Below are 22292 nucleotides of genomic sequence, written 5' to 3'. Positions count from 1 at the left end.
TCTCACTGGAAAAGCTCTGTCACGTCTGCCCAGTACTGGTGTGAAAAGCAGACTCTTGCTTGAGGCTAAAAGTGTTGCAAACCAGCATGTTGCCCAGGCATTAATAAATGGTTCTTTTACCTTACATCAAGATGGTACCTCAAAATTTCATAAGCATTTTGAAAGTTTTCAGGTCACTGGTGATGGCATAACTTTGTCTGCAGGTATTGTTGAGGTAGGTAAAGGGGATGATTTAACATTGTTTGACACATTTACCACTCTCATATATTTGTAAACATGGCATCAGAAACAGAAAAATGTTTAAAAAAACTTGGAAGATACTATCATTGCCGAAGGCCGAAATCCTTATGCATTTCACTCTGCTGAGAGCGGCACTTCACGTTAAGTCCGTACAGTCAGCAAAGCAGTATATTAATCAAGTATTTAAACAAAATTGCCTACCGACTGCGTATATGTTGTAGTTAAAAAATGAAATCCCTAAGTTCCTTTAGGAACACATAAATCTTACAGTGTCCCGTTTTTCAAGGTTATTAACCATTGTTAAATCATACTATTGATAATCCTGTCAATTTGAGACATCTATTACATAAAATATTTTTTCGGATTTTCGTGTTTTTTAGATTTTAGAATGAAAATACGTGCTACAAATCCGAAAATTTATTTTCAAATCGTTCTCATTTATAAACTTTCTTTTCAATTTTCATTTTGAGTTGACGTAAATTGTTAATGTAATACTTTTTCAATCTAAAATGGCAATAACTATATAAAATAATTTACATTGTGAGATATGAAATTCTAAAGTATAAACTCAGTTGCTCTTAATATGTGTGGAGTTTAAATTTTGCTTAGACCCCCAAACTTCCACACAATCAATGTTATTGAATGACAGATATAACGTTTATAAATAAGGCCCCCACGTTTATATTTTTGTAAACGTTAACACGATTACTTAAAACCGTTTCAACGTATTATATGTATTATACTTTAACCCTGCAATATTACACATTATTGAAAAATATCTGTTTAAACGTAATTGGGATACCTAAAATATACAGTAAAGTAGAGATACATCAATATCAATTTGCTTATAATTTAGTTTATTTCTTTTGAAAATGTATATTTTTACTTTACAAGAAATTAACATGTCATTGTTATGCAAGCATTACTAACATTTCTATGTGTAATAGCTTAATAATAAAATTATTCAGGTGAACCGGTTTTACTGAGAGCGAGCATTTTTTAAGATACTTCTTGTTCATGATATGTTATCATGTCTATGAATATATTTGGTTTATTTCAAACTACTTATTTAACTTTAAAACTTAATTTCATGCTCTAGTGTTGATATATATGTATATCTGAAAAGTACACGAAGTCTTACATTACTTCCTGTTAGCGTCAGGAATTTATGTATTTTATCCAGGATTTAAAAGTTGAATTATTAAAGTGAGGAAAGGGGATTATTTAATACGTAGAAATAATGTCGGACGTTTTTAGAAGTTTTGTTTACTATATCGCTTTAACTTATTTTAAAGGTTTGTAGTTGTGTTATCAAATTACAATCAACATTTTATACTGGTTTATTCTTTAGTCATTGCTATTAGATATTTGGGCCATTACTTAATTTACACTAGTTATGTTCTATACCTGTATGTTGTATTAAGAGATTAGTACACCGCCTGAAGGTGATAATTGGCCCGCAACATGAAAACTGGCCCCGAGGGCATTAATGTGTATTAATGTATTTAATACACTTGATATACTGTATATAATAGTAACAGTTTGTTAAATTTTACTTTGATATTTCTTTTGTTGAAATTCCCGCCTCTGTAGATTCTACTGTACTGTTACCTCTAAAGAGTTGTTTCCCTTATGTGGTTACAAAGTACACTATTCAAAATAAAGATGCAACTTTTGTGTATTTTCTCTGATTGAATTTGTCATATTTTTTGCTTGAAATTTCAATAAGAATATCTATGTTTGTAGAAAAAAAAATGAAGTTCTCCTCATAAAATAGAGCGATTCGTGCTTAAAACCTACTTTAACTTTTACATCTAGCTGTTTTATGCCATCATTGCTTCAGTTTGTGCACGTTCTCATGTTCAACGGAATGCTTGTGTTTATCAGTTATCGGCCCCGGGCCGCAAACTCATAATCGGTTACATGACACTCATAATCACTTGAAATCATTGACATTTTGTTACTATATAAGGTAATAAGTGTAATAAACTATATTTTTATCAACCATCTTAATATAATATTTTACATCCTCAGTAAATGATTTTTTTTTCTTGACTTTTATGTTCCCGATAATAACCTTGTCAGGGCCTCGCTTGATAATTTGTGCAATACACGCGGTCACAAAATGCTTGACTTGTGTAAAGCAACCGGTTTGCGGGTAGCTAACGGGAGATTAGGCCAGTTAGATAATTCTTGTGGTTTTACCTATTATAGCCGCGGCGCGCATAGTGTAATTGATTATTTACTTCTAAAAGAGCCCGATTTTGATACGCTTAGTATGTTCGAAATTTGCCCCTTTAATATATTTAGTGATCATGCTGCTTTGAGATTAGGTATGCGAGCGATTAAACCATTAACGGAGGATATTGTTAATAACAATGAATCTCGCGTTCACACAGTTTACAAATGGAACACGGAACACAAAGAAATCTTTCGGCGCGGCCTTATAGCTAAATTACCCGATTTCAATAATCTTATTGTAAGTGCGGATTGTAGTGATTTAAATAGAATAGATTACACAGTGGATATGTTTACAAACATCATTTCGGAAGTTGCGTCGCCTCTGTTCAAACGTGAATATAAAAATAATGTACCCTCCCAAGCAAATCTAAATATATGGTATGATAAGGAATGTGTCGACCATAAGATACTTTATAAACGCGCGTTGCACAATTATAACAGTAACCAGTCCGAAATAAATAGAATTGAACTTTGCAAACAGCGTAAAACGTATAAATATATAGTGCGCAAGAAAAAACGCGCTTACAAATTGAAAGAAGGTAGGAAGCTTTCGGAGTTAAGAAAAAGTAAACCGCGTGAGTTTTGGAAATATTTTAAATCTAATAATCAGTCATGTCAAAATGATATAACAGTAGAGCATTTTAAAAATTATTTTTCAGATTTGTTTAATAATATTCCGACAACTGTTATAAATGAGGTTGAAAATTTTAACGATAATAATGATTTAAATATACATGATCCTACATACGGTGAGCTTAATTTACCTATCATACTAGGGGAGGTAACCGCTGCAGTCAAGCGACTCGGCCGAAACAAATCGCCATGTCCCAGTGACAATATTTTAAATGAATACTTAATCGAATCGATTGATATCATTGGAGGCCATCTAACAGATCTTTTTAATATTGTTTTTAATTCAGGTTATTTCCCAGATATATGGGCACAAGGTTATATAATACCGATCCACAAAAAGGGAAGTAAAAATGACCCTAACAACTATAGGGGCATTACACTTTTGAGTAACCTTGGAAAATTATTCACTGGTGTGTTAACAGCTAGGGTTGAGAAATGGTTCGAAAGTTATAATATTCTATCTGACGCCCAGTTCGGTTTCAGAAAGGGTCACAGCACTGTAGATGCTATATTTGCATTACATAACCTCATAGAACATGTTATTTCGCAAGGGTCGCGTTTGTCATGTGCATTTGTAGATCTACAAAAGGCTTTTGACTCCGTTTATCGACAGGCACTGTGGTTTAAATTGTATCATCTTGGGTTGGATGGAAAACTTTTAAAAATGTTTAGGTCTATGTATAATATAGTTAAGTCTTGTGTTAAACATTCTGATTCCTATTTTGACTTTTTCAATATTTCCATTGGATTGAGGCAAGGCCTAAATAATTCGCCAGTCATGTTTGCCCTTTTTCTTGAAGACTTGGAACTTTTCCTGCAAGGATCCATTAAATCAGGTTTATCTATTTATGATATGTGCCTTATCATACTGCTATTCGCCGATGATATGGCAATTATTGGCCATTCTGTTGAAGATTTGCAGGCCAGTTTAGACAAATTATACGAGTACTGCCAGTACTGGGGCCTACACGTCAACACATCTAAGACCAAGATAGTGGTGTTTCGTCGTAGGGGTGGGCTAAAATGTAATGAGCGCTGGCATTTCAATAATGTGCCTCTAGAAATAATTAATGACTTCAACTACCTAGGGGTGGTGTTTAATTATACCGGCTCATTCGTATTAAATAACCAGTACATAGTCGGAAAGGCCTTAAAAGCCTCAAATATACTGCTAAATAATACAAAACAATATGAACTTAGCACTTCGATATCGCTTCAATTGTTTGATGCTTTTGTGGGATCTATCTTAAACTATGCCTGCCCGGTTTGGGGCTTCACTAAGTCCAAAGAGTTAGAACGTGTACATCTCAAATACTGTAAAACGATTTTGGGCGTTAAATTAAGTACAAGTAACGTATCGGTCTACGGGGAATTAGGAAGGTATCCGTTATTTATCATTAGGTACACACATATAATAAAGTATTGGTTTAAATTACTGAATACGGATAACATTATATTAAAATGCATTTACGAAAATGCCCGTGACAAATGTGAAAATGGCACAAATAACTGACCATGTAAAATTAAAAAACTGCTTGCGGTACTTGGTTTTGCCGAAATATGGAATTTTCCCGATAGTGTATTGTTAAAACAGTTCTTACCTGTTTTTAAACAAAGACTTATCGATTGTTATTTACAAGAATGGCGTGCAGATGTATCTAGTAATGGTGTGCTCAGTCATCTATATTCATATGTAAAAGATCAGTTCTGTTTTGAATTATATTTAGATAAGATTAATTGTAAATCTTTTAGAAGCGCTCTTACACGCCTTCGAGTGTCCTCCCACAGACTAAGAATTGAGTCCGGAAGGTATGGTCGAGGCCGTGTAGAACGCCACGAAAGAACTCGTCAATTCTGTGATACTAACGAACTCGAAGACGAATATCATTTTGTTTTAAAATGCAGTGCTTATGAAAATCTACGTAGTCAATATATTAAGCGACATTTTTACATTTTAGTATGTCTATATTGTGTGAATATTATGTGTTGTTTTTGGTTTTGGTCAGATTGTTAGTTTTAGTTCACTACTAAAATCTAAAAGTCATAAAGTACTTACAAACTTATGTTATTATTTAAAAAAGGCAAACATCAAACGAAATGATTACTTCAGAAATCTTCAATAGTATTATGATGCAGATTTGATTATATATACCTTGATGTTTTTTCAGTATATTATTATATAAATAATTTATCAAACAAATTCGATTAAAAGCGAAGTTATAGTTTGTTCTCCGCTTAAATTTAGTACTCTTCTTTATTCATTACAGAAGTAATTTAAAGAAATGGATATATAATTGATGAATGGAGTTTTGTCAGTGTATGTAATGTATCACATTGTATGTATTAAATATCCCATTGCTCAGTATTGTATTGATTTGTTTTTTCTTTATGTGTAATTGTAAAATATGTGACCTATAATTATATTTAAAAATGTTTGTAATAACGATGTACCTATGTGTGTACAAGTTATGAAATAAACTCTGTTCTGTTCTGTTCTGTTCTGTATTAAGAGATTAGTACACCGCCTGAAGGTGATAATTGGCCCGCAACATGAAAACTGGCCCCGAGGGCATTAATGTGTATTAATGTATTTAATACACTTGATATACTGTATATAATAGTAACAGTTTGTTAAATTTTACTTTGATATTTCTTTTGTTGAAATTCCCGCCTCTGTAGATTCTACTGTACTGTTACCTCTAAAGAGTTGTTTCCCTTATGTGGTTACAAAGTACACTATTCAAAATAAAGATGCAACTTTTGTGCCTTTTCTCTGATTGAATTTGTCATATTTTTTGCTTGAAATTGCAATAAAAATATCTATGTTTGTAGAAAAAAAATGAAGTTCTCGTCATAAAATAGAGCGATTCGTGTTTAAAACCTACTTTAACTTTTACATCTAGCTGTTTTATGCCATCATTGCTTCAGTTTGTGCACGTTCTCATGTTCAACGGAATGTTTGTGTTTATCAGTTATCGGCCCCGGGCCGCAAACTCATAATCGGTTACATGACACTCATAATCACTTGAAATCATTGGCATTTTGTTACTATATAAGGTAATAAGTGTAATAAACTATATTTTTATCAACCATCTTAATATAATATTTTACATCCTCAGTAAATGATTTTTTTTCTTGAAAATCTATGAACAAGTGTACCTTAAACAAGATATCAATAATTAGAAACGTAGAAATCTTGCAAAAAAAATTTATATAAGATTAGAAATGATACTTAAAAACTTATTTTATTTCTTTCTTTTTTTCAATTTTTTTTCAGTTACTGGTATAGATTTCATCATAAGCAGGGAAAACGTTTTACTTGGAAGTACAGGAACATTAACTTTAAGATGCGACATCACTGAAATAGATGTTGTAACTATATACAACTTCCAGATACAACACATAAAGTCCACTACATTGTTTGGGAATAATGATGATGATTGGCAGAGGTTAGCATTCATGAAAATATCCACCAATGAAAACCCTACTTTAGATTCAGGTATTACAGCAAGTGACAAAGATTATATTGCTGGAGGATCATGGAATTCTGACACACCTGCTAGCACATATCTTACATTGGACATGAACATGGAGAAGTTGGTCTGTGCAGATGCAAAAACATTTAAATGTGAGTTGTCATACGACAATTCACAAACTACGAGAACAGTTTTCAAAAATGCCACTTTTTCAGCATATGGTAAGTTTATTTCATCTGATTACAGCAGTTTGCACATTTTAGTATGTGGACATTCTTACAGCAGAGGTGACTATGGGTAATATATTGTTGTCTGCTATCTGCTGACCTGCATTACCCACCCGCTCGTTTAACACTTTTTTTCTCTAAACACACATAATGAATGTTTACTGGAGTGATCCTTAGATGGCCCTCTACAAAGAATATTTTAGAAAATGATTAAATGACGCATAATCTGATTTATATCAATGAACCATAATAAGGCTCTGAAAATTAAACCTTTGAAATTATTCTCGAGAATTCCTAAAATGATATGGCAGCTTTAATATTAAAATTTTGGTATGCAGCTCATATTCAACTTCAACAAAAATGTAATAAATTATTTCACTGGGTAAAGAATTGTTCTGAGCTTGGTTGTTGGCTGGGATCACTCTTTGACTTGTATATACTTTGATTGTATCTATTCCGGTCAGTACTCTAAGACTCAGCCTTCAAACAAATCACTATACTAGACTTAGTCCTGAAACAAATGTTTACCGTTTACTATCTTATCTTAATTGAATAATGCATTGTTCTTTATCAAAAATAAATGAAATTGAATAACTACGAGGGGTGTTCAACTAAGTCAATTTTCAGAAAACTTAACAAACAGTGCCAAAATAATTATCTCAATCCTTCAAAATACACACAATCATGTGATATACAGAAGTTTAGTCTTTGAATCCAATTTTTAAATGCGTTTTCAAAATATTCCGGTGTATATTGTTCAGACAATGGAAAATAGACGAACCGAGATTTTTTGCGGTTGATTTTTTCTTCCAGCAATGGTTTTTGTGCGTTTTTAGCCTCGGAAATAGGTAAACGTCACAAGTGGTATTCTTTGTATAATGACCGCTTTGTGTGACGAATGGTTGTCATCCAACAACCTGACATTACGGAGACCAGTTGCTGGTCGACGATTTTTGAAATATTTATTTTATTCATGAAGAACATTGCCTTTGTAAAACTTGCATGATTTAGATTTACCATTCGGCATTGCAATTTTAATAGCAGGACTTTGATTGGTAAAGAAAATTACATACATGACCTTTTTGACGCTCATGGTGGGTTTGCATGTCTTATAGACAGTGATGGTTGCGAAAGACCGATTGTTGTATTTAGAAACTGTTTTAACAATATTTTGCAGATTCTTCCCGAGCAAGTTTTTGCTCTGAGATTGGGTATCCACCCGACACTTATTCTTCTTATTTTTGCATCACGCGAACGGCTCCTACAGAGATATCAACGCATTTAGCTATATACTTAGTTGTGAATCTTGCATCAGTAGCAATCAAATCCTCTACTTTTTCAACCTTTCTTGGCGAAGTTGCAGTTTCAAACAGCGTGCATGAGGTGCATCTTTTACTGAGTCCACACCACTTTTTAATTTCTTACACCGTGTGACAGATGAAAAAGTTCATAGTTCCCATAACACGACGCATTTCATTGAATATGTCTCTCACCTGTATACCAAGATGATAAAGGGTCGTATTTTGCCAGGAAAAGATACCTTTTCCCAATCATTTAAGCTTCAGTATATACTTGTAGATACGTTAATCGAGCTATTGTCAACGCTAGACAGAATTGATTTACACATTATTGTATCAATTGAGAGCTTTCACAACCATCTATTGGATAAATGTACATAGTTCGTGCAAAATGTGATTAAAAGCGAAATATTGGCCTAGTTGTATATATATTTGAACACCCTTCATATATTTCTTAAAATTATTAGGGACTAAATAAAAACATTGATTGAAATTGTATTTATTATAATTAGTATTAGTCGTTGTTGTTGTTGTTGTTGGTGGTGTCGTTAAAGTCCAACATCTTTATATGGTGACAATGCTATTAATCTACTGAGCCCTAGGAGTTTACTCCTCTTACAATTTTGTGATCGTTTGGTCTCCGTGTAGCTCATAGATTTTTATAGAACCTGGCTACTATTGCAATACTTTACGAATGACCTTAACTCTTGCGATGAATTCGACATATATATTTATCATAATTTTGCTAATCGTTGCTTTTTAAGATATTAGATTTTACTTTATTATGGCACATTGAAAGTTATAAATAGGCATTTTACAGGAAAATTCCCATTTTGAGCCATATATAACAAGTGGTAAATTGAACTGTAAAAGCACTTAGCATGCATGTGTATAGTGATCAGCAATTGTGAAAGTAGTCGGGCATGACAAACAAATATCGCCTCGGTCCGATGAAAAACGTTAGGTTCTTGTCTAAATTTTCCGACATTTTGTTGATCTTTATTCTCATTTTTCCCTCGGTAAATCCAAGAACACCAACAAAGCCTGGCACGTTCACAGAAATAAATGAGAACAAAGATTAATAAGGCAAAACGACGTTCACCGAATAGAAGGCATCAAAGGAGCCAGTTTGGACTAATTTTATATCTAAACAATTGCATCTGCGTTATTCATTGACAATTGACAGGTGCATTTATTGCAAATGCGAACCTATTTTCGTGTATACGATTCGAGTATACAATATTGGTTTTTATCAATAACTTTGCATTTTGAACTTACTTTTCATTATGTAAGAAAAACAATAAAATAGTTTTCAAATTATATGCGTCTCACGTTCAATGCAATATGAATTTGAGCCGAATATTCAAACAATATAATGTGTTTTTTCAATTTGGTTATTTGAAATTCATTTTATGTAACATGGTGTGAATAGCATCAATGTAATTTTTTATTGATGCTCCAATTATGCTGATCATTTATAAAAGGAATTATTGTAGCTGGAATGTTCATACGCGGAACGTCTGTAGCTATTAGATTATATGTTTGACGTGTTGAAATTACATACAATCAATAAAAATATCTTTGATTGAGTGCAGAATTTTCAACGAAATATATTTCCCTTACAAAATTCTTTTTTTATGATTAAGTATGGCCAAAAAATAATAAGAGATATTATGTGTACATGCAGTTTTATATGACCATCCTTCTTCCTTATTGATCTTTGTTTTCAAAATTCATTTTTTTATTGAAAAGTGACAAATGGTGAGTAAATACAGATAACATTACACAGAGTTATTAAATCTGGTACGTGTATTAATGCATTATAGCTCCTTTCCCACGCATTGTAGTTTGAGCGTTTTTGAAATAAAATGTATAAATAATGTATAATAAAAGATAAAATGTAACCAGTGGCTTGTACACTTATATGGCACTAGATGATTAATTATTGTCTTGTACGACGAGAAAAATCGAAGGATGCTTAAAATGTTTGCAATATATATTAATTTATGTTAAATCATTGTAAAACGATGCAACGTTTGTTTTGTAAATTTTTTATCTTGCAATTGATTGCTTCACACTCTATCAAGGTAAATTATGTCTATAAAAGATACGTCTCCGCATATTTCAATAACTTTAAACAAATATGTTGATGGTTTTTAGACCTGTTTTGTAAAGAATGGCGTTTACAGCCAATCCCTACAAGTTTGCAAGAACTCTACTTGACAAAGAGCGATCGGGTGTTCTTGAAGCCCCGCTGGAAGAGGTTGAAACATACCTTCATGAGACACACTCCGATGCTAGTAGAAACAATGCATTACGTGACTGTGAACGCATAGACCCAGCAGCACTTCCAGAGATTGAACTCGTAACTACGGAGCCAACACTGGGAGAAGTGAATGAGGTCATCAAGAAAGCAAGATTTAGTTCTGCTCCTGGACCTAACGCCATCCCTTACAAAGTGTATAAGATGTGCCCACTTCTACTGAAAAGGTTATGGAGGCTTCTCAAGGTGGTTTGGAGGAAAGGTGAAATACCAGATGCCTGGAAGGAAGCAGAGGGAATATTGACTCCCAAGGAAAGGAACTCCAAGAATGTCAACCAGTTCCGGACCATCTCATTACTCAATGTTGAAGGGAAGATTTTCTTTGCTATCCTTGCAAGAAGACTTACATCTTACCTCACATCCAACAAGTACATCAACACCTCCATCCAGAAGGGAGGAGTGCCTGGGTTCTCAGGTTGTGTAGAACACACAAGCGCTATTTCACAGCTCATAAGAGAGGCAAAGGCAGGGAAGAAGAACCTCACAGTAGTTTGGCTTGATCTAGCTAACGCATATAGTTCCATCCCACACCAGCTGATCTACACATCTTGCCATCCAGTCGAGGTTTCATGGATGACCTCACTCTCACCACAACCACCCATGTACAGGCGAGATGGATGTTAACAGCCCTGACAGATGTCGCTTCATGGGCTAGAATGAAATTCAAGGCCGCTAAGTCTAGATCTCTCATTATCAAGAATGGCATAACCACAGATAGTTTCATTCTCAGAATACAGAGTCCAATCAAGTGCAATCAAGTGCCTAGGGAAGTGGTTTGATGCAAGCTTGCAAGACGGTGACAATGTCAAGAAGCTAGAAAACCAGGTGGAAGACGGGCTTAAGAAAATTGATAAAAGCAATCTCCCTGGGAAGTTCAAAGCCTGGTTATACCAGCATGCCTTACTTCCAAGGCTAATCTGGCCTATGATGCTGTATGAGATACCAAGCTCAAAAATTGAAGCCTTAGAGAGGGTTACAAGCAGACACCTCCGCAAGTGGTTAGGAATACCACCCAGTTTCTCCGGTGTAGGACTGTATGGAAAGAGCAATCAGCTTCAACTCCCATTTACTTCACTGGTAGAGGAATTCAAGACAGCGAAGACAAGATTGGTGCTCACCCTCAGAGATTCTCCAGATGAGCAAATCCGGGAAGCAGGGATTGTAACCCGTACAGGCAGGAAGTGGTCAGCATCAGAGACCGTTAACCAGGCTGAAAGCTCACTTAAGCTCAAGGACATTGTTGATTGACCGCTGTGGGACGACAGGGAATTGGTGCTACCAAGACACCCCTGTGGAACCAGGCAGACAAGAAGGAGAGACGTGCCATGATTCAGTCAGAAGTCAGGGGGGCAGAGGAGAGTGCAAGACAGGCTAGAGCAGTAGAGATGGGAGCACAGGGAGCATGGATTACATGGAACACCATAGACAGGAAGCTGACTTGGGAAGACATATGGAAGTATGAACCATTACGGTTATCCTTTCTTATCAGGTCAGTTCACGACCTCTTACCCTCCCCAGCTAATCTCCACCGGTGGGGACTTACAACGGATCCAGCATGTGACCTGTGCGATCGTCCTGGCACTCTGGAGCATGTCCTTTCTTCCTGTTCCACTGCACTAACACAAGGAAGGTACAGATGGCGTCATGACAACGTCCTTAGCGAGGTGACTGACTGGCTTGAAGGTGAACGGAAAAAGGAACGCAGGAGTAACCCCAAGCTTTGTCACATCAACTTTGTGAAACCGGGTGAAACTGCCAAGACACAGTCGCCACACCAACCATCAATCCTGATGGCGCAACAGGTTGGAACATGGAGGTGGATCTTGGTAAAAAGCTTGTTTTCCCAAGTATTGTCCAGACCAACTTAAGACCAGATATTATACTGTGGTCGGAAACAGTACCTTGGGAGACAAGATGTGAAGAGGCCTACGAGAGGAAAAAAGCAAAGTACACAGAGCTACTCAACCAATGTAGACAGAGCGGCTGGCATACATGGCTGTTTCCTATTGAAGTAGGTGTGCGAGGGTTCTGTTCGCAATCTGTGTGCCGACTGATCACAGCAATAGGAACTACTGGGAGGGATAAACGTAGGACAATCCAGAGACTGAGCCAAGCTGCTGAGACGAAAGGAGAAGAGCTGGAAGCAATCGACCTCCACACCGTAAGAGGGTGGGCCCACTCGCCAGCAGATATACATGGATAAGGGCCGAAATATCAATGACGGCGAGCACCATGCTGATGATGGAGGTCGATCAGCAATCTAGAAGCACCACAGACAGGAGATCTACAAGAGATCTACATTAGGTGCGTTCCAGATTGTATCTTACTCATCGTATGAGATTGTAGCTATAAATGCCTCAAATATACAGCATTCTGTGGAACAATCTTGATTTTTGTTCAATCGACAGAATCTTGTTCGGTCTGACAAGCAATAATATCTAGACTGCTTGTCTGACAATTAATTGCTTTTCACAAAGTTCGGGACTGAGCTAAAATAGTTATAGTTATAGACAGACGACAATTATATACAGGCTAAATAAATATCATATACATGTTTATTGATCAAACGTGACCTTGTTTGTATTATCATGATATATGTTTAGCTTACTAGTGCACAAAGTGCCCAAGGTGAGATTGTTTTATCGCCGTCCGTCGTTACCATCTTTATGTAAACAACATATCCTCCTAAACCGCTTGACCAACTATTCAGGAATGATCCTTGGGTTATTTTATACATTTGCTGAAATGTTTTTTGGAATAATGAACAAGATGTGATAAGAATGTCAAGGCTAAAAATTAAACAATCTCCTTCTCAACTACTCTGTAGGTTTTGATGAAACTGCGCAGCATTGATCCTTTACAGAAAATACTAATTTTAAAACTAAAGTGCCTGTCAATGCAAAAATATCAATATTACTCTACACTGACTATACTGTTATTTTATCTGAATCGCTTGAAGACCCCACATGTTTTACATTTAATATGAAGATTCTTGAAAACATAGTAAATACATATTTTAAACAATTTAACTTTTTCTTTTACACGGGGTTGAAAAAATTGGACTATGGAAATATAAAATTGGTTGGACGAGTCTGATTAAAATTTTTAAGATATTTTTTTTTTAATTTGCAGTGATCTGTACAATATAACTTGATGTACGCGGAAACCGACCGTCTGCCGTTGAATTAAATGAAACAATAGTAATGTTTTGATGTCGATATAAAAATCACGATTTTGGTATTCATCAAAAGAAAGTGTTAATTCTAATATACGATATTGTTGATACTATTATATACATGTATGTATGATCTGTAAAGTAAAATGAATATCTTAAATGAAATTAAAATCCTTGGATCGCACATCTAAAACATTCGTTTATAAAATGCGGTGATATAAATATATATGGTTTACAAAAAAATGGTGAGAATAAGAGATTCTAAACTCGCAATAAGGCAGGAACTAAAGGATCTTTTTCTAAATGATTGGTATCCATTCATTGACAAGCTAAGCAAAGGTATATTCTATAGAATATTCAAAATGCATTCAGAAAATAAAAAATGACTTGAACGAATTTCTAAAGCTTATTTTCGTTATGTGATAATATTCCTTTGCCAAACATTGATTTCCATAGCAACAGTAAATTGCATAGAAACCAGTGAATGTAACTTCCATAACAACCACCTAACCCGATAGCTACATGAAAGCGACCGTTCAATTTTCATAAAAATCACCGACTTACATAGCCACTGATTTTTATTGCAACCAGTTAATTCCAAAGCGACCAATAAATTCTAAAGCAACCAGTGACTTTCAAAGTACCAAGTGACCTTTTTAGCAACCTTTGATTTTTTCCTGGCATTCTAATTAATTCCATAGCAATCATTGACTTTCTTAAGCAACCAATCATTTCGACAGGAACAAAATTCTTTCCATGTAGCAAGAATTCATTTTCAATAGCAACCAGTGACCCAACATGTGCACTTTTCAGATGTTGATATGAAAACCAGTTTACCTTAAATATGGCCTGCTTTACATTCATAGTTATGAAATGCATCTGTTCCTTGTAGGGATGGCAACGAGTTACCGGTTAACCGAGTACTTGATCGAACGCCCGAATATCGGTTAACGAAATTGATATTCGATTACTCGGAAAAAAATATATAATTCATATATTTAACGATTTAGAAAGATTGGTGTGTCCAATTAGTTCAGAAATTCGGAAATGTGCATGTATCTTCATAAATACCTGTTCAATGCAATCAAAACATCCTTGCAAAGCGAAAAGTATATCATAAATATAACAAGACGATCAACAGTTTGACACGCGCACCTGTGTCGCCTATGTCATACATCTTTTATGATATTCAGTTACCTTTAATTGTGTAACAGTTTGTAGCGGAAGTAACTGTTTTAAAAACAACAAGAAGCCGATTGCTATTATGAATGTAATAATAAAGGTAACTATAGTATTGAGACCCCTTTTAAACTTTTGTTGCTGCCGATCAGTCAATATTATTTCAAAACGAAAAAAGATATATGAAATGTTATACATGTTTTAAACTTGATATTGCATTAATTAAAACGTTGTCAAATATATTGTTGTTGAATTAATTTTAATTAATTTGTCTCCCGTGCAATCCTCTTTATAGTTAATAATTCTATGAATTTAAATAATACGAAAGCAGCATGCGGACGGTGTTGATACTGTGAGATAAAGGAAATCATCCGAGTAACCGAGTACTCGATCGGAAAAAATGACCGAGTACTCGAGTATTGATTTTTATTTGTTTGGGTCGTCAGACCAAACAAATAATGGTAGCGAAATTTCAGACTCTAATGCTGTTAATTTCAAGTGCCGAAAGTAGTCCGCTTTTTTTGCGCGCTCGCTTAGGAAGCGAGAGGTCTGGAGTTCAAATCCCAGTTTAGGCAATTCATTTTTTTTCAAATTGTTTAAGTCAAATAAACATTGGATCGAATATCAGTGTTGCAATTAGTCTTATAGCCAATCTACTACAATTAAAACGCTTGAAAGCATTGGTGGCACTATACAAAAACAAAATTGTTTTTTAATCTCACAACCTTAACCTTTCTGATATTCTGAGACCCAAACAAATTCAGCGCCTTCTGTGCTTTGATTGTGTCCGTTGCCATCCCTAGTTCCTTGTCTTTAAGAGGTTTCGTAGTCAAATTTAGCCATACTTGTTTATGAATTTTGACAAAGCGATTTCCCAATACTTTTTAGCGTAAAGATCACTATGGTACCATATAGTGACATTATGTGATGTTAGCTCTAAACGTGGAATAATTAAAATATTTCAAAGGTATTGGATCGTTTTGAATAAATTTTGAAAATATAAGACTTGAAAGGCCAATTGACTTACACACGGAGGATTCAAATTAAGGTTTGACTTTTATATCTAAATATTACTGTTTAACATAAAGAAGTCTACTGGTAACTACGGATGAGGTAAACCTGTTAAAACATCTGATCACAAGAAATGTGGTACACAATGAATATATCAGAAATCTAATTATATTACGGTTTGCGATCTTGGTCATTTTTACCCCAAACATAGGAACATAGGCATTAATAACGGAGTAAAATATAAGAAAATAAAATTTAACGTAAGGATTACATCATGATTGAATGTCATTTGTAATGTGTTGTACCAATGTTGTGTATGGGCTCTATGCCTACGTACACATTTCTTTTGAAACTTTGTAATATGTGCATTTATCATAACAGTTAAACCTCAAGTGACGTCATTAGTTGCAAGGAAGAATGGTTTCATTGTACAAGGAATGTCACCATCTGACATGGCCACTGCTGAGGTAGGAGATGAGTTGGAACTTACGTGTACTGCTCAAATAGGAGGTTTTCACAAACAATGATTCGATGGCATAGAACATCTGAAACTTCCACAAGCAATGAATTGATTGGATATCAACCACCACAAGGTACATTTGATGAGGGCACTGCTAATAGTGACAACCAGTGTGGATATATCCGAGTTGCTTCAATCAAGTACAACGTGACAGTAGCTGATGCTTATAGGGAAAACAATCTGGCATTTGCTTGTTTTGTTACTGTTAGTGGAGATCCTTATGGGAGCTCTTATACCTCAGAAAACAATCCGAGATTTTATACTGACGTCAGTAAGTTATCTATAACATTGAGAAATTGTGTATAAAAGATAATATCATGACCTGATAGTAAGATATATTGTCAGAGCAACAAGAGAAAGTCGTTTTAATTTAAACTTTTCATTTAAAGACCTATGAATAATTATCAAGTTTGTACAATTTATGTGATCATTGACTTTTATAGTCAGCTTTTCTGAAAATATTTTCGGAATGAATTCAATATAAAAACATACAACGTACATGAATATAAATTGAACTTTAAAATTGTTTAAAGGATTCATATATCTGTATATTTTAAGACGGTTTGGACAAGAAATTGGTTGGTCTCTTTAAGGAGTCACTGCACGTAAAAAAGATTAAACGTCTTGACATTTTATTCACATTCAACTACCATGAAATCTTAAGTAAATTGTATTCTTTGAGTTTGCAACACATTGGCAAATCTCTTTTACCCGTTATTTAATTGTTAACAATCTGTAAGTACTCTATAACGTGACGTAAAACGCACACATTTGCTGTTACCCATGAACAAAAGGATTTAAAGACCTGATATAAAGCATCCTTGTATATATTAAGTTGGTTCCTACAAGGATGTAAAATAGACCAAAAGCTCTCTTCCTATGACTCTATCAAAGGTCTGTTACTCATCACGTAATGAAGACTATTTTGAATACCTTCAAATTTTTATATGTCAGTTTTGATAATTTAGGTTGAACAGCAACATCTTCAGGATTCAATATAACAGATATATTAACCAACCACAGACCTCTTATCTTACAAGCTCTAGAATTATTACAAGACAAAGGATAACATTAATAAAAGTATGCACAAAAACAAATAAGGTTTTTTTTTTTGAAAATCAGTACATCTGTTCTATATATAATTCATAGATTTAAGTCTTCCTTTTCTTTTACAGATAACCCAGGCAGTGAAGATTCAGGCAATAATATGATAACAACAGGTAAAACAATAACTTCAGTGCTCTTCTATTGTAGATTGGCAGCTATTGTAGATTGGCAGCTGCAAATTCTTTCAAGAACTTTCTGATGTGTATCTCAGCAGTTAAAATGGCCCCATATATCTTAAAAACCAACAATAATTATCACGAATAAAGGACTTGAGATCAATTTAAAAACGATAGTTAAAATAATTATCATCGTGTTGTTGTTAAAATCTCTTTCGATTCATCATTGTATATATTCTCAAAGCATGCGTCTCTCATTGCTATATATCTGCTACCTACTGTTAAAAAATTATAAAAAAAATAACAAAATACATGTATAAAAGAAAATATGAAAGTATATTTTCTTACTGGCTTAGGTCACGTGTACAAAATCATTGCTTAAAATAGTAACATAATATTTTCTTCAAGAACATTTTATGCTGTTAACGTATAAATCATGTGAGTTTAATAACAGAAACATTACTCTTTTGATAGTCAATCCAAATTTAAGGAAAGAACATTTTACCAATTATAACTGTTATAATAGCATCAAATTATGTATAGCTTAGATCATTTCTTAGTAAATAAGTAAGAATAGCATCTACCTCATAAACTCTCTGCGTACTATGTTAAAAGACCTATATAGTGTTATTACCTTATGCCCTCTATAAAAACTAATTCCTTATTAATGAACGCTGAAATCCTGTACATGCGCAATGATGAAATGAACTGTTGACCTGCCAATATTTTTTACTGCTTCACCCCTGTCGACGTCTTAGGGTATTTCTGTTATCAAACGTCGCTCAGCTTAATGTACGGTAGTGGTTCGTCTGTAGTATTCAGTTGTAAACAATTAAAACAGTTGTAATAATGCTATTAGTATGTTGTTACAATATAAATTGTATTTTGATGGCAAAGTTTTAGGTAATAATACAATTATTTCATGGATGTTTGGTGTCACTCGGTATCAGTGATGCCATTTGCAACATTCAAAATGTGATCCCTGATACCTCGGGGCAACCGTTTAGACTGTTCCACAAACACCCATAAAATAACTGTATACTATTGTTATTGCAGATGGGAATGAGATAAGTATATCAGCAGCAGTTATCGCCGCGATTGTCATTACCTCACTAATTGTTGGTGTTCTTATTGGCGTGGTTTTTACATTGGTTATTTTAAATAGAAATCGAACAGTAACAGGTACTTTTAATTAACTTGTTAAATATCAATTTGTGATTTTCGAATATTACTTTAGAAAGTTAAAATGTATTTGAAAGGTCGTGATGTGAACTAGTCATTCGATAATATGATAGACTAATGACACCGAAATTTGATACTCATAAAACAGTCCAGATTTTGTTTTTAAAAAAGAGAAAAACTGATAACCCATTTTTTTTTAAAACAGGCCCGAAGAATCAAAATCAACATCAGCGAACATCAGTGTCACGAGAAACAGAATTTAACGTTTCGTCACTTTCACCGTGAGTAGCCATCATTTATTGATTTTATTTTTTTAAGATGGATGATATTTTTGGGGGGTTTTTTTTCAATGTTTTTTTCACTTACATCTAAATATACATAATTATTAAATACACTTTATGATGAAAGATCATACAGATGAATTACAGAAATATTTCCAGATGAACAAATTGTTACAAAATGATAATAATTATTAGTATAATAAAAAGATGAATAATATTAAACCAAGCCGTATTTGCAAGGTTACATCACAAAATCTTATTATAATTTCTTTTTTAGGAATACCTATGAACAACTTCAAAATAGAACAGATACTGAAAGCAGGATAACCTATGATTCCCTTGACGGTATTACAATTATTTTCTAATTTACATTGCGAACTATTTCATTGATCGTTATTGCTATTTAATAGCATGAAATTTTGCACTTAACTGAATATTTTAGTGATCCATTATTGATATTATGTCACGTTGATTATGGCATTAATCTGTATATTGTACTGGTGTATTACTGATATCATGTCACTTGGAATATGGCATTAATCTGTATATTTTACTGGTCCATTGTTGATATCATGTCACATGGATTTTGGCATTAATTTGTGTATTTTACTGGTCCGTTATTGATATCATGTCACATGAAGTTTTGAATTATTCTGTTTATTTTACTGATCCATAATTGTTATCATGCCACATGGGACTGACATTTATATGTATTTTAAAGAAACAATATCGGTCTGAGAGGTAACTTTAGGTTTTTACGATCCATCTATCGTTTTGATGCGTAGTAATTGATCACGAAGACAGTTAACTGGAGGTCTTAATATCTCCGCATCAAAGCGACAGAAAGTTGTATATACTAGATAAGCACAAACAAGTTCGATGTCATTTCAATTCTAACATGTTAATGAAAAGACAAATAATATACATCACTTTTCGCTTATTATCAAGCTAAAGTTGCCGGGTTTAACATTATGTTGCTTTATTTAGCATTTTACTTTCGCTTAATTAAAAACTTAGTAGAAATAATAAGAAAATGGCTGTTTCATTTTAAGTATAGTAAGTTTGTTTAGTCTTTAAGTACTTTTTTAATATTCTTTATTATTTTTTATCAATTTATCAACAATTAAAATTGTATATTTACTGGAGAAAGTTCATAAACCAGTCTTCAACCTTCCATATGAGATGAATTGCAAACTTTAAAATCTAACACATTTAATAAATGGCATGCGTGTTTATAATATTGCATACTCGTATATTTTGACTTTATTAAGACAAATAATACTGTATATGTATTTCAATGTGTAAAGTTGAATGTTTAATCGGTTTAAACTTAAATAATTTATTTATAGTGACATTTTTTTCATATTTTCATTTTCAAAATAAGCTTAATTGCTTATATATTACAAACGATTTACTGTCATAAATAATGATGATTGGTCAACAAATGATATTGGAAAACTTTTGCATAAACTATTAATTATTGTTATCATATCGGTAAAATTTCTGGTATATAAAACTCGGTCATTGTTATTTGTTCCTGAAGGTCATCTAGCAATATAGTTATATGCATGGATCATTTCTAAATTCATTAAAGCTAATTTGATTTATTTCAACATAAACCATATGAAATCCAATATATTTAATGTATACAAATTAGCATTGCATTTTCCCTTGTCACTTATTTTATAAACAAGTGTCCAATATTTATGCTATTTTGTTTTCCCGGGTTTCCCAGTTTCAGCAAATTAAAAAGGGCAAAACCAAAAAAGGGAATAAACCCTAAACCCAATGAAATTTAAAAAACTATAGTAAACACTGTTGTCAATAATGTTTTAGTAAATAATTAGAATAAGGAATTTACATACAAATAACATATTTGTCACGAAATTATTTTTATCTTAATTTCTTTAATAATTAAAACATTTATAACATTTTCGCGTCTTATATTAGTACCCCAGGCGTTTTTAAATTATTTATTCATATCACTGATTTCAAGCCAATCACAGTATGAGAGTCTTACACGGTGGAGAAGGAGGGACATCTCACACTTACGCAGGTCTAAATAACAACCAATAAAATTTGAAAGATCTACCTTGGCTGTTTTGGACTACTTCACCATATATGCTCTAGATATAAATTTTGGACACAATCTTAAATTGTCTATAATTTTGAAATTTATTCGTACACAACATGAACATTATAAAGGGATATTGATTTGTGCAGGAGACTACTCCGAGCAAATGAAGTTATTCGAGCAATCCGAGTTCGACCATATGGAGTTTACTTGTATATTTGTGTAGATATGACAGTGAAAAATCTAATGTGCTGTCATCTGTTACCTTATCAATTTGATATAAAAGAGTAATTTTTCGTATCTCCAGTTTAAATGGTCATATATGCACCCAATCTGTTTTAAATCAGCTGTAAATAACGTTATGCATTTAGATCTGACCATCACCAAATACGGAGTCAATTCTCGAGATCTTTCAAACAGCCAATTACCGGCGAGCTTTCATAATTTTGATTTCTGTTTCTATTTTTAAACGCCGGAAAGCCAATATGGAGAAGGAAATCATCACGAATTCGAACGATTTACAGGCTGTTCACCCCTCAGACAGTTCACCCTAGGCCATTTTTTTGCAGACACTTAACCACTTAGATAGTTCACCCTCATTTTAAGAAATTTAATTGAAACATTTCATCCCCACATTTTAATTTGTGTTCAACAATATATATTACATGTAATTTTGAAAATGTTAGAATTATAATTGTATTCAATAGTGATTGAGAAAAATTTATTTGTTGCATCATACTTTGCTATTGTTTGAAGATAGTGTATATTGTAAGCATAAACCATTGGATAACTTATTAAAATCACGTTCATTAAATTTAGTGACAAAATAACGCTTTAAATTTGTACTTATTTTCATAACTTGGTGCTTTTTTTTATTTTACTGTAAGAAGTAAATCCATCAATTAAAAGAAAAAATGTCCTTTAAAAGCTGTAAGGTTGGTTAATAAAGATATTGAAATCAATTAATTGTATACCATGAATTTAACAATTGTTATGCACATAATTCTTATTTCATAGGTGTAACAAAAGATGCATACAACAAAAGCCGCAAACCAGTTTTTTCTTTTTTTATTAGGCATGGCATGTAAAGATTCCGCATTTCCTGAGACGTTTTTGTGTGGCCGATTTCAAGTTTGGTGTTGTCTGTGTGCTGAAACTATTTATCAATTTTTAGATGTTGCTTACAGAAAATGTTTTTGTTGTTGTTTT

At 33.5% G+C, this 22292-nt stretch overlaps 2 protein-coding genes across 2 annotated transcripts; both read left to right on the top strand.

The window, feature by feature from the left end:
• The first annotated feature begins 1376 nt into the window (after positions 1-1376).
• On the top strand, positions 1377-19386 carry LOC132717461 (uncharacterized). The gene is made up of 7 exons (XM_060700932.1): positions 1377-1535; positions 6392-6811; positions 16185-16594; positions 17499-17543; positions 18603-18728; positions 18934-19009; positions 19287-19386. The coding sequence occupies exons 3-7, from the start codon at positions 16327-16329 to the stop codon at positions 19372-19374; spliced, it is 603 nt and encodes a 200-aa protein (XP_060556915.1). The 5' UTR covers positions 1377-1535; positions 6392-6811; positions 16185-16326; the 3' UTR covers positions 19375-19386.
• Positions 10292-11686, top strand: LOC132717462 (uncharacterized). Its single transcript, XM_060700933.1, has 2 exons — positions 10292-11040; positions 11176-11686. The coding sequence occupies exons 1-2, from the start codon at positions 10292-10294 to the stop codon at positions 11684-11686; spliced, it is 1260 nt and encodes a 419-aa protein (XP_060556916.1).
• Positions 19387-22292: the final 2906 nt, after the last annotated feature.

Source organism: Ruditapes philippinarum, unplaced genomic scaffold, assembly GCF_026571515.1.
Source record: "Ruditapes philippinarum isolate M1 unplaced genomic scaffold, ASM2657151v2 ctg9902_1_1_1_1, whole genome shotgun sequence".
NCBI classification, from domain to species: domain Eukaryota; kingdom Metazoa; phylum Mollusca; class Bivalvia; order Venerida; family Veneridae; genus Ruditapes; species Ruditapes philippinarum.
Note: the sequence above shows the minus strand (reverse complement) of the source record. Positions and strands in the feature narration are given on the sequence as shown.

Bases quoted from the DNA above. Each gene is read 5' to 3' on its own strand.
- LOC132717462 (XM_060700933.1), top strand. From the start codon at position 10,292: ATGGCGTTTACAGCCAATCCCTACAAGTTTGCAAGAACTCTACTTGAC. The intron at 11,041-11,175 runs GTACAGGCGAGA...CTCAGAATACAG, and splicing joins CTCTCACCACAACCACCCAT to AGTCCAATCAAGTGCAATCA.
- LOC132717461 (XM_060700932.1), top strand. From the start codon at position 16,327: ATGATTCGATGGCATAGAACATCTGAAACTTCCACAAGCAATGAATTG. The intron at 16,595-17,498 runs GTAAGTTATCTA...TTTCTTTTACAG, and splicing joins GAGATTTTATACTGACGTCA to ATAACCCAGGCAGTGAAGAT. The intron at 19,010-19,286 runs GTGAGTAGCCAT...TTTCTTTTTTAG, and splicing joins AACGTTTCGTCACTTTCACC to GAATACCTATGAACAACTTC.